This window comes from the organism of the source record quoted next, unplaced genomic scaffold, assembly GCF_019419815.1.
Source record: "Pyrus x bretschneideri cultivar Hongxiangsu unplaced genomic scaffold, Pyrus_bretschneideri_v1 Contig17, whole genome shotgun sequence".
Lineage (NCBI taxonomy): Eukaryota > Viridiplantae > Streptophyta > Magnoliopsida > Rosales > Rosaceae > Pyrus > Pyrus x bretschneideri.
In genome coordinates, this window is record NW_025999468.1 from 7,124,256 (window position 1) to 7,137,256 (window position 13,001).

The window sequence follows — 13,001 nt, forward strand, 5'->3', positions numbered from 1 at the left end:
ACTCCAGTGTCTTTCTTTCCCGGCCAAGGATCTGTTGTACCGAAAGAGAGAACCTCGCAAGAGATTCAGAGCATAAATTTTGAAGAATTTTAAGAGATCCAGTATCCAACTATTTTAAGAAAATTTTTGAAGAATTTGAAGAGATCAATGTAAGCCATCGATTTTGAGTGAATTTTCATACGAATTTTAAAGAAGTTTGTAAGACTTTTATCATGAATTTAAAAGATGAACTTTCGTGTATAGCAAATACGAGGTGCCAGAAGAGTTTTTTTTACAAGGTAAGCTAAACTCAAATATACTTACATAAGGAAACATGTGCATGTAATTCATTCCCAATACACCAAGATGTGGATTAGTCCAACTTATTAGGGTTTCCGTCCCTAAAAGTTCAAATTCCATAATATATATCGGAAATAAACTACAGCCTACACTTTTCCGGCGAGCATAAATGCCTTGGTAGTAACTTTTCTGACCAAGTTAGGGCCACCCCAAACTCTTTGAAGCTCTTCAATCACCTCTTGTGATAACAAATCCACACCTTGATCTTTAGCTGCATTGACTCCAGAGTAGGACCTTAACATCCTCACCACCCCTTCAAATGACGTCTCCTTCGGCATTTCCAGTGGCGCAGGCTGACCTTCAGAACCCAAACCAACACTCTCAAATGGAAATGGAAGTGTCCTATACCCTTCCCACAAGTAGTCCATCTTCGGGTCCCAAAACGGTTTACATGCTTCGCGAAAACGCTTCAATACATCGTCAAGATCGGGGTCTGTTACGCTATCCTTGTAGCCCCAAACTGCAATCACGCCTCCTGGCTTACGCAAAACGCGCTTGACGACCGAGTAGAACTTTGGGAGGTCGAACCAATGCACGGCCTCTGCCGCGGTCACCAAATCAACTGAGTTTTCTCCCCCTATTAACTCAACCAAATCGTCGTCAGACATGGTCATCGGAGTGTGAACGTAACGAACTCGAGGATGTTGGAGTGCAAGCTTCAGTTGGGACTCACTCATATCAGTCCCTATTACTTGCTCATAATGCTCTCCAAGCTGCAGAAAGGAAAAATACATAGTAAAAAATTTAATACTCTTATTTTCCACAGTACACCGTTGTATGTGATTCATCGGTGTTTGAACTGAGACTGTCAAAATCTAGTCATCTAATACACTGGTGCATCATGGAAGTTTCGAAAATTAAGAGAAAGTGCTCACAGAGAAAGCAGCTTGGCCATTGCCAGTGCCGACATCCCAAGCTAAAGAGTGATTTGGTGTGAGAGCGGCCAGCATGGAAAACCATTCCTTGGGATAAGTTGGCCTTCCTGCCAAGTAAACATCTGCGTGCTTGCCGAATATACCTTCCATTTTTTTTCACTTCTGTAATTTACGGCCCGATACGCCGGATACGTATGTGAACGTATCCGTTGACCAGTATACGTCGTCGATACGCTTACTATATGCGAATCCGACTGTCTGGATACGTTTTCAGAGGACAAGCAGACTCTGGTGGGAGAGAGCTTCACCGTCGACCGTCGGCTGCAACTGTGTTGGTTGCGTTGTCTGCAACTGCAAGTGTGCTGGCTACTGGTGCTGGGTAACTGGTTACGATTTGAACAGTAGAACAGGTAAGGAGAAGAAGCAATAGTATTTTGGGTACAGGACCTGTCGGCTGACCGTGCTGGGTTCCAATTTGAACAACGGAACTGGTAAGGAGAAGAAGCAATTGTATTTTGGGTGGAATCTGGTCAGCGAAGAACGGAGTACAGCTTTTGCTTTTGGATGGGATATGTTGAAACAGTCTCCTTTTTTTTTCTTTTTTTTTTCTTTTTTTCTTGAAAAGGAGGCTAGTTGGTAGCTTAGTTAGTGACTTAGTTACGGCAATCCATTTTTTCAGAATTTGAGAAGACTTACATAAGCATTTCAGCATTCTCTAGCCACTAACGTGTCATAGCATCAAGATCAAACTCAGAACGAATCATGTGAAATATGAGCCTAAAATTCGTCATCTTGTGGTGAGCCAGTCTTTTTTCCTTTTCTTTTTTTTCTATTTTTTTGCTTTTCTCTCACTTAATTTGTTAGTATAATATAAATTATAATAGAATTATTTTGGTTCCGGTCTTTAATCAACTTAATTGTTAGATTGAAATATTGTTTGTTTAAATATTATGATCAATGTCCTTAGCATCATTTAAGAGATTTAACTCATGCATTTATGCATTTAACGTCCCACAAATTATGAAATCTAAACAAATTCAAATAATTTTTTTAAAATATAATAATAGTTAAAAATTAATTTTAGAGTAATATTGTTGACACACCCCGACCGAAATCATGGCGTGCTAGCCGTTACGTGAGGGTGAAGTAGTCAAGTGCACAATGCGGAAACAATATTAATATAAGAAATGTGAATAAATAAAAACCAAACTAACTAGAGCACTAGATAAGAATAAGTGCAAAACGAAACTAAGTGTGAATTCACAACCAAAGTATAAGTAGGCTAAGTGCAGTCCAACCGGACGAATACTAATTATACAACACCCAAAGATAATCCTACAATGGTGATAATCTGTCAGAGCTGACGTGGATTCCTCGCAAGCCACCAATAAGCACTCCTAACTAGAACCTGGAGGGTCGCAAAACAAAAAGTGTGAGTGGGCAAAAACAAAGTTTTTCAAAACCATTTCAATTATCAAAGATAGTAACCCCTCGTCGTAAAACCTGTATAATTTCCCAGAAAATAGAATACATATCTATATCACAACCATGCTCAGAATAGCAAAATCCACATATATGCCACGTCGAATATCTTAGCATAAAAATATGTAAGCCAAGTGATACAAATCAATGCAAAATGATATGTTAGCCGAAGTCACCTAACATGACATGTACGCCTGAATCTAGAGCTCATCCATATAGCTGGAGTCACCTAACATGACCTATACGACTCAAATCCACATCTCAACAAATATACCTGCACACGAGTCGAAACCACCTAAAGTGGTCTGTACGACAAGACTAGGTGTAAATAAATACGCTCAAGTGCTACGATCACATGAAGACTGTGTGAATAATTACGGGTCACCTACGAGTCGAAACCACCTATAGTGGTCTGTATAACAGGATTGTGCACCTAACTTGGATCCAAGGTGAGCGTATGGTGCAGGAGGCGAACATCACGTGAAGGACTGTGCCCTAACCACGAGCGGGAGCACTAACACCAAGGTGCAAGTTTTTGAGCTCTCAACACATCTCACGTAATCATCAATTTACGTAAACAATCTACAACTCACCTGGTACTTACCTGAGCGTCCACAACATCAAATCACATTTATGCATACCATATTAATTCAATGATGATCAATGTATAAATCAATATGCATGCCATTTCTAAACATAATTTCATTTAAATCGATTTTTTGGGAAAAATCTCAAGTATATAGGTATATACGGAAAACCAAAAGCCCACTCACTGGTATGTGGAAGGGTCGTAGCCCCAAGCCTCAATTGACTATGCTCGTCCTAAGGATATGTCTCACTTATATGCGAAACACCTATATAAACGTTAATTTAAAGCACATAAACGAAACTAAAGCACATAAACGAAACTAACTAATAACGTCTCATAAATTGCTCAAATGAGGTGTTTGAATACACCAACGTGGTCTACTCAACACCACGAATATCCCCATATTTTTAGAAAAAAATTCCGACCACCCACACGCCTTCACGCTTCGGCCAAGGCATGGCCACACGTGCAAACACGTGCCTGGCACACGTACGGAAACCCTAACGGCATTAGGGTATATTCCGTCCAAAAATGGAATATACCGTTAAATATACCTGACGCTGTTAGTATATTCCGTCAAAGTTGACAGAATATTCTTCATATTCTCTAGTGATCCTCGCCAAAGTCGCTGCCGGCCGCCGTCTGAGTTGCCGGAAACTGGAAAAACTTATAATCGTCATATCTTCTTCATTTTTCAACCAAACTTCACGAAATTTAAACCAAAATGAAGCTTAGGATGAGAGGAACAAAACCTTACCACTTTTAGGTCCTAAAACTCACGGGATCTCACCAGAAAATCACGATAATCCGGCCACCTCTGCAACTTATCAAACCCGAGCTTCCTAACATCCAAAACCTTCCAAAATTCTTCCCTAAGCTTCGAGAAGAAGTTCTAAGGCTCTCTAAGTCTTCCAAACTCGACAAAACCTATTCGATCACGATGGATAAACAGTGGACCTCATCGGGGTTTTCTGGTTCTCAAGTAAATGAAGTCTTCACATCCAACTAACTATATGGATGAGCTCTTGGGCTCACAAGGAACATAAAAACAACCTCATCGACGTCAATCTGTGCATGCAAGGGTTAGTTTGAGAGTTGTCCGTACAGTTGTACGGAAATGGAAGAAAAATCCGAGAGGGAAAGAGAGAAAGAGGGTCAACAGGTTGATGTGCGTGTATGAGTGTGTGGTCCAGGCTGCAGCCAACCAAAAACAAAGAAAATCTAAGTTCTAATTGGGTCCAAACCATTAGGACTTAACATATTTGGTCCACATCCAAAGATTAAACTATACAACACCACACAACGTTCAAGAGCAAAATCATCATTCCATGCTAGCAAAGATAAAATAGATTATATTTCAGGACGGGTTGTCACAATTGTTCTTCACAAAAAGTATAGCAAAAAAAAAAAAATAATAATAATAATGTACCCACATAATAATTAACATATTTTTTAAAAATAACTATTGATATATTCTAAAATATAAAATAAATACATATAATTAGCATGGGTACATTTAGCAAAAATAAAAATAGTTACAAATAAATTAAAAAATATGGGTACAAATACAAATAAGTTTAAAAAATATGGGCATAAAAAGGAATTAATATATGGGTACAGATTAAAAAAGAAAATGGGTACAAATTAAAAAATGGTTGCAAATTAAAAATGGGTACAAACTAAAAATAAAAATATATGATAAAAAAAATTAGCCATAAATATGAATATATCAAGTGTAACGTTTCTAACACTAAATGAATATATTTAGAAATTAAAAATATTTTATTATTGAAATAATTAATGATGTTTATTAAAATCTAAGAACCTTGATCAAAAATTGAAAATGAATAAAGTTTTAATCAATAGATGAGGAAAAATATGGATGGGAACCTAATTTTTCTATATATTATATGTGGTTGTGGCCTCATGTAAAGTATAATATTATTTAGTTCTTCGCCCCATCAGTCTATTTTTTCAACGGTTGGGAAGACTCATAGAGGCATTTTAGTCTTTCTCTAACCACCATCATGTAATTTACGAGCACCGAAAATCAAACTCATGACGTAATGTGTGAAATTCATTCCCAACTAATAGACCATCTGGTGATGGTTTAATATTATTTAGTTTCTATTTGTAATTATTGAGCACATCAATTTTGTTTTCTTGGATGACTTTGGCATTGTTTGGCTTTATTTAATTTAATAACCAAATTGTTGATGTGCCAACATAACTACATAACTGAAGGTTTGGGTCTAATAATATAAATTTGTACTTGCGTGATAAATTTGAATGTTTATTTTATAATATTTTAGGTATATTTAATTTTTTGTGTATATTTTCAACACTATATTCATGTCGTATCGTGTTTATGTTGTTTAAAAATTGAATATATTTTTGTTGTGTTGTATCCTGTTGTATCTTTGTGTCCTTGTCCATACAATGTATTAGCCTTAAATAAGAGAGGACTAGCTAGAGTGAAACTATGTGGGTTTTGAACTTTTTATTTTATACATGCAGAAATTTACTGTAAATCATTCATGATGGCTACTAGCTAGTACCGGTAATACTTTTCAACTTCAAGACTGGCAATTTTCTACGGTCGCCAAGAAAAATTGAATTAAAATTGTTGTTGGAAAGCCAAGTCCAATTTGGCTTCGATTAATAAATGTTAATCATTAAAGGGACATTTGATAAAGACGTTTTGTTTTCAATTTTCATTTTGTTTAATAAAATTAAAAATAAAAAACTCGTTTGATAGCTACCATTATTTATTTTTTCAGTATTGAAAATTAAATTAGTTACCAAACGAATTTTCAATTTTTGGCAGAAATAAAAAACTGAAATGTTATCAAACGAATCCTGTAAGTAAATTAAGTTGAAATTCTATTATAAATCAATTAGTAATATAAGAAGTAACCAAATTAACTGTGAATCTTTCCTGGTAGCTAGTACTGGTAATACTTTTCAACCTCAAGACTTCCGATTTTCTCCGGTCCAAGGCCAAGAAAAATGAATTAAAATTGTCGTTGGAAAGCCAAGTCCAATTTGGTTTAGACTAATTAAGATTAATTATCAAACTAAAAACAAAATATTAAAATTAGTTATCAAACAGGCACATGCAAAATCACTTCTTTATCTGATGTAAAATTCATATTCTCAACATGCTCTTTCATGTATGACGAATTTTCAAACCTTACAGGTGGACAATACAAATTGGGTAACATGAAGCAAGTGTAGTCATTGAGCTTCACATTTGAGACAACTTACTCTGATATCATGAAGACAGTTGAGATTTTACCATAACACTAACTGACAATAAGAAATAATACAATTACTTATGAACATATGCAACATTCTTCCGTTCCGTGCGTAAAATTCATACTCTCAAAACTAAAGACTACACGAAAGCAAAGACAATTCTGTTTGAATAGTCTGAATAGTCTAAGGTTGGGGGTTGACCATGTACCTTAATTAATTTGACTAATCAATACATGCTGAAGTTTGACATTAGAGTTACTTATGCTAGTGTCTCTTTTGGATAGCTCAGAACTCATGCATGATTTTTTTTTTTAATAAACGATGGTATTCATATACTAAAGAAGAAGAGGTAAACTTAACCTCACAATAGACTAGTCATTAAAAATGTACTAGAAGAGCGTTTCTGAAACTTAGGCTAAATTTGGGAAGCTTTTGAACATCATCTATCCAAAAATAAATTCTTAGATCTGCCACTGGTAGTAACTACCAATATTGTTAAATTGTCATGGAATGGCTTCAACCTGTACAAATACATCGCAGCATAACTTTTCCAGCAAGCATATAAAAGCCTTACACCAGACCCGTTTACAACCACCCCAAGCACTTTTCAGCCTCCAAAGGGAAGTAGTCTAAAATCATGGCCTTTCGTGTCAACATCTTCCTCAAGGAGCCTTTCCGGTCGAAACTCATTTGGGCTTTTCCAGACAGCGGGGTCACGTGCTATAGCCCAAACATTAACATGAACATTCGAACCCTTGGGGACGTCGTAGCCACCAATCTTAACACCGGTCTGGGCTCTCAGTCGTTGTCCACGTGAGCACCACGTCATCTATTAACAAAAGTTTCCACGGAAAGTTGAACGGATGTATGAAAGTGCTTCACAATTCTCAAACTAGGTATTACATTGGGATGATAAAAATTTCATATGTAAAAGCTTGAAAACCACAATACTACATGGTAGTAAAATGAGAATTACCCAAAACCAATATGTTGACATGATGCGAATGAAGTATATCATGCATTTGACTCATTCCCAATCTAACAAGACGTGGATTAGTCCAACTTATTAAGACTTTTTCCGTCCCTTTGCATCAATGTTAAAATGTAGATACTAGAGTGGTTTGAAATATATGTCGGATTAAAACATTACAGCCTACACTTTTCCGGCAAGCATAAATGCCTTGGAAGTAACTTTTCTGACCAAGTTAGGGCCACCCCAAGCTCTTTGAAGCTCTTCAATCACCTCTTGTGATAACAAATCCACACCTTGATCTTTAGCTGTAATGAATGCAGTCGAGGACCTGATCATCCTCATCACCCCTTCAAATGACATCTCCTTTGCCATTTCCAGTGGCACAGGCTGACCTGCAGAACCCAAACCAACACTTTCAAATGGAAATGGAAGTGTCCTATACCCTTCCCACAAGTACTCCGTCTTCGGGTCCCTAAACGGTTTGCTTGCTTCATGAAAATGCTTCAATAAATCGTCAAGTTCGGGGTCTGTTACGCTACCATTGTAGCCCCAAACTGCAATTACGCCTCCTGGCTTACGCAAAACGCGCTTGACGACTGAGTAGAACCTTGGGAGGTCGAACCAGTGCACAGCCTCTGCCACAGTCACCAAATCAACTGAGTTTTCACCCCCAATTAACTCAACCAAATCGTCTTCGGACATGGTCATCGGGGTGTGAACGTAACGAACTCGAGGATGTTGGAGTGCCAGCTTCAATTGGGACTCACTTATATCACTTCCTATTACTTGCTCATAATGCTCTCCAAGCTGCAAAAGTAAAAACACACACATCACAAAATTGAGTACTCTTATTTTGTACAGTACACCGTTGTATGTGATTCATCGGTGTTGGATTTGAGTGTCAAAATCTAGTCGTCTAATACAGCGGTGCATTGTGGAATTTTTGGAAATTAAGAGGAGTACTAACAGAGAAAGCAGCTTGGCCATTGCCAGTGCCGACATCCCAAGCTAAGGAGTGATTTGGTGTGAGAGCGGCCAGCATGGAAAACCATTCCTTGGGATAAGTTGGCCTTGCTACCGAGTAAAGCTCTGCCTGCTTGTCGAATAAACCTGCCATCTCTTTGACTTCTGTAATTTTTAGCCGTCAATAAAAGAGGACTACCTAATGAGGAAGAGTGAAATTACGTGGGTTTTAAACTTCTAATTTATACATGCAGAAGCTAGTACTGGTAACAATTTTCAACTTCAAGACTTCCAATTTTCTCCAACCCAGGCCAAGAAAAAATAATCAAAATGGTTGTTGGAAGCCAAATTCCAATTTGGTTCCCACTAATTAATCTTGATTATTAATAGGACTTTTGATAACTATTTTTATATTTTGTTTAAAAAACTACTAAGCCGAAAATTCGTTTGATAACTATTTTCAGTATACTGTTTTTTGTTTTTAATATTGAAAATTAGAACTAGTTAGTGTATGAGTTTTTAATTTTCAAAAGAAATGACAACTTAAATAATTATCAAATGAGGACCCTAAGTGAAAGAAGTTGAAATTCTACTATAAAACAAATTTAATAATACGTGAGTAACCCAATTAACCGTGCATCATTTCTAGTAGCTAGTACTGGTAATACTTTTCAACTGCAAGACTTCCATTTTCTCCGGTCCAAGGCCAAGAAAAAATGAATTAAAATTGTTGTTGGAAAGCCAAGTCCAATTTGGTTTCGACTAATTTATGTTAATTACTAAACGGGGCTCTAAGTGAAGGAAGTTGGGATTCATACTCAAGCTGCTTAACATATGACGAATTTTCAAGCTTCATATGTGGATAACACAAATCGGTTGATGTAGAGCACATATGGCTATTAGCTTCACACGCATGACAACACACCACTTTGATACTATTAAGGAAGTTGATGTTCCACTATAAAACCAATTGACAATATAAAGAATAAACTAATTACTCATAAACACATGCAATGTTCGTTCTTTCCTCGACTGTGACATTCATACTCCAATACTAAGTGATACTGGAAAGCAAAGACAATTCTCTTCTCTTTGAATAGTCTAAGGTAAGGGCTAGTGGCCATGTACCCTAATTAATTTGACTAATCAATACAAGTTTGACATTAGAGTTACTTATGCGAGTGTCTCTTCAGCACTCTCCCGATGTATCTCCGGATTATGTACGACCAGTTTCTAACTTCATAGTTTTGATTGCAGCTAGCTCAAAACTCAAGGATGATCGAAGATTCGTATCATGGTTGTAGCTAGCTCATGTGTTTCTTTTAATTGACCCATAATGTTATGTTTGGACGATGGACTTTAAAAAACCCAAGGCATTTTAGACCCGACTAGTAATAGAGCCCGCGCGTTGCTGCGGGTTTTAAAAGTTTATAAAACATGTATAAAGTTCTATTCCAATAGTACAAAATGATAGTAGGCAAGAGAAGCAAGGGGCTAGGTGTATAACAAAGCTTCAGTAATGCAGATTTAAATGAGAAAAGAAGTGAGAGATGTTAAAAGAAATAAGATAAAATTGGTAGAATGATGTCTACCATGCTTTGAAAACAATGAATAAATTAAATCATCGTCTTGACAATTATAAAGAAAACCAACTACGTGATTAACAAAAGTTAAGCCTAAAAAGAAACACAGGACATAGCGATCTATTATAAATTGCCATTTACATAAAAAAAAACAAATGTTAATTTATTCAAAATCAATCATGAAAAGAAAATATATATACGCAAAGGAGAAAATAGACAATAAGCACAAATAAAATTGGGAATTGTTATTAGCACTCCAAAAATCTCATTCTACACTCCTCATAAGTATATTTTTCTTTCTAATTATAGAAAGTTTGGAGTGCCAAATGAGATTTTTGGAATGCTAATCACAAGTCACAAATTGAAATTTTATGAGATTATCAATTCCCATAAAATTTTATGAGATTATCAATTCATATTGCAAATCACAGGTCACAAATTGAAACCAAATGATATCATCCAGGAATATAATTTTTTTTTAGATTATCAATTCATATTGCAAATCGCAGGTCACAAATTGAAACCAAATGATATCATCCAAGAAAACCTTTTGTATTCTGTCTTTATATTGATTGCCAACAAAATTGTCTTTTTTTTTTTTTTTTCTTTCTCAACCCTGTGCAGTTCAAAAGTAGAACCACCAAACCCTATAATGAAACAAAACATTGTTCATAGCAATTTCCAAAAATTTAATTAGATTTAACCAATACAGTCCTAAACCCATTTAATTTGAAAAATATAAAGAGAATTTTGAACATTACAAAATCAAATCAAATCATACAATCTCAAACATTTTATTCATACCTTTTTTTATTTTGTCTTTATACCGATCACCAACAGCCTGTATATATTTTTACAGTCTCAGAAGGTGATTTTTTTTTTTCAAAAACTTGCAATTATGGCCAAAAAAAAAAAAAAATTAATATCACAAAGATACAAAAAAAATTGCAGCCTTGAATATCAAGGGACTTTAAAAACGAATTCAAATGAACTAAATGGAAAAGAATAACAAAAAGGGAATTATTATTGGCACTCCAAATTTTTCATTCTACACTCTAAACTTTCTATATTTAGAAAGAAAAATACACTTGAAAATGAGTGTAGAATGAGATTTTTGAAGTGCCAATAACACTTTCCTAACAAAAATTCAAGTAAAAAAAGAATTTAAACATATTAGACCATGCACTGTTTGACTAAATCATCAACACTCTGAATACAAATAAAAGAATGTGCAAGTAGAGGTGTAGAGTAGAGGATCCCATAATTGTCCCAATGTTATTTTCATGAGCAGTTCACGAAGACATGTGAGGACAATAATTACCCTATCAATGATGGAAACAATTATAATAAAAAAGGAAAATTAAATCATGTTTTTGCTTTTTTGCAAAATTCACCTATTTTTTGCATATGGGCACTTTCATATCGACGCATTCACATGCTGTTTTTCAACGAGAAAGAAACTAACAAAAGCATCTTTATGTTCTTCTGATATTTCTGGTCACCTAAAGTGGTAGCTTCTTTGTCCTCTTCCCCATATCCATCCAAACAATTTTTAAGCAGGATTATCAATAAATTAACCAAAAGAATGTATGATAAGATAGCAAAGTCTTAAAGCATCAACCAATTCAATGGTTGTTAACAACCCATTTAAACTAGAATGCAGATTGTCTGCCATCCTGATATGGTACTCTTTTCATGCCTTTCTATTTGTGCGATCACGGTTAAACCACGTCAACATTTTATACTCCTATTTTTTTTGTCTTATTATCTCTATAAAAAAAAAATAATATAAAATATTAACGTAGCTTAACCTTGATCGTACAAAATAAAAGAGTTTTGGGAGGTCACCATATCAGGAGGCAGACAATCCGGCTCCTTTAAACCGAACCCCACAAAATTAAAACTTTCTAACATTTAAAATTGAACAAAATAGAATCAATACACTATAACAAAAACTGTATGCATAAACATGCCAAATAGAAGCCCTGGTTTGAAAAGAAAATATCACGTGACTTCAAAAAAACCATAAGTACCTAGCACAATAGAATCCACCGCCGTCGCCTTCTTTCCAATTGCAGATCTCGCCGTTTCGACACTCTTCTACACAGAGCTCTCTCTCTCTCTCTCTCTCCCCCCTCCCACTTTCTCCCCCTCCTCTGGTTAGATCATTTCATCGTCAAGAAGCTTTTGTTAGAAATTTGTCAAGACCCACAACACAACCTAACTAAAAAACTCACGGATTAAAGTTTCTCCCCAAAAAATCCCATCTCTGTCATCAAACGAAAACTCCGTAAGCAACAACCCATTTAAAATTGAACAGAACAAAATCCATACAATTGCATAAAAAAATTGTAGATGCATAAATAGAAGAACTCACCACAAAACTGTCCACTTTGAGACCAACAGAGGCGAAGAGAGAAGAGAGAAGAGAGAGCAGACGGCTACGAGGCACCCAAAGAAATCGAAAGCTGAAAGGGTCAACGCCCAAGCAGCGACATCGATGGGAAAGAGAGGAAATTTTTACAAACCGACTGATCGGCGCAAGGGGAGAGAGATGAAATCAGAAAGGGAGAAAAATTAGGGTTGGAACAGCGACATCAGTAAAGAAAAAAGGAAACATCACGAAAGCACCTAAAGAAATCGAAACCGGAGAGGATGAATGCGTGGCATCGGAGGGCAAGGAAGTCATTTAACTGTACAAAAGAATGCAAAAAATTGGCTTAACAAACGAATTGAGGGGTATTTTGGTCAGCGCAGCCTTAGAACAATAACCAGAAGTTTAGGTTTTAGTATATGTAGAATTTTTGAAAATGCAGAGCATTTCTGGAACTTAAGCTAAATTTGGGAAGCTTTTGAACATCGCCGATAAAAATAAATTCTTAGATCCGCCACTGGTAGTGACTAAAAATATTGTTAAATTGTTATTTAGTGGCTTGAAA

General features: G+C 35.9%; 2 protein-coding genes across 3 annotated transcripts; both read right to left on the reverse strand.

Moving 5' to 3' along the window:
* Positions 1 to 213: 213 nt before the first annotated feature.
* Positions 214 to 1,967, reverse strand: LOC103946360 (putative methyltransferase DDB_G0268948). The gene is made up of 2 exons (XM_009357044.3): positions 1,215 to 1,967; positions 214 to 1,052 (listed from the first exon to the last, which is right to left on the reverse strand). Exons 1-2 carry the CDS (start codon positions 1,362 to 1,364, stop codon positions 426 to 428), a joined length of 777 nt encoding a protein of 258 aa, XP_009355319.2. The 5' UTR covers positions 1,365 to 1,967; the 3' UTR covers positions 214 to 425.
* Positions 1,968 to 7,471: 5,504 nt separating this feature from the next.
* On the reverse strand, positions 7,472 to 12,665 carry LOC103946359 (putative methyltransferase DDB_G0268948). 2 transcript variants are annotated; one of them, XM_048581696.1, is made up of 4 exons: positions 12,440 to 12,665; positions 12,096 to 12,331; positions 8,484 to 8,644; positions 7,472 to 8,323 (listed from the first exon to the last, which is right to left on the reverse strand). In XM_048581696.1, exons 3-4 carry the CDS (start codon positions 8,631 to 8,633, stop codon positions 7,697 to 7,699), a joined length of 777 nt encoding a protein of 258 aa, XP_048437653.1. In that variant the 5' UTR covers positions 8,634 to 8,644; positions 12,096 to 12,331; positions 12,440 to 12,665; the 3' UTR covers positions 7,472 to 7,696. The 2 variants fall into 2 exon arrangements, with proteins under 2 accessions (XP_048437653.1, XP_048437652.1); XM_048581695.1 differs by having other exon boundaries at positions 8,484 to 8,678; positions 12,440 to 12,664.
* Between the last annotated feature and the right edge of the window lie 336 nt (positions 12,666 to 13,001).

Bases quoted from the DNA above. Each gene is read 5' to 3' on its own strand.
- LOC103946360 (XM_009357044.3), bottom strand. From the start codon at position 1,364: ATGGAAGGTATATTCGGCAAGCACGCAGATGTTTACTTGGCAGGAAGG. The intron at 1,053-1,214 runs GTGAGCACTTTC...TCCTTTCTGCAG, and splicing joins ATGGCCAAGCTGCTTTCTCT to CTTGGAGAGCATTATGAGCA.
- LOC103946359 (XM_048581696.1), bottom strand. From the start codon at position 8,633: ATGGCAGGTTTATTCGACAAGCAGGCAGAGCTTTACTCGGTAGCAAGG. The intron at 8,324-8,483 runs GTTAGTACTCCT...TTACTTTTGCAG, and splicing joins ATGGCCAAGCTGCTTTCTCT to CTTGGAGAGCATTATGAGCA.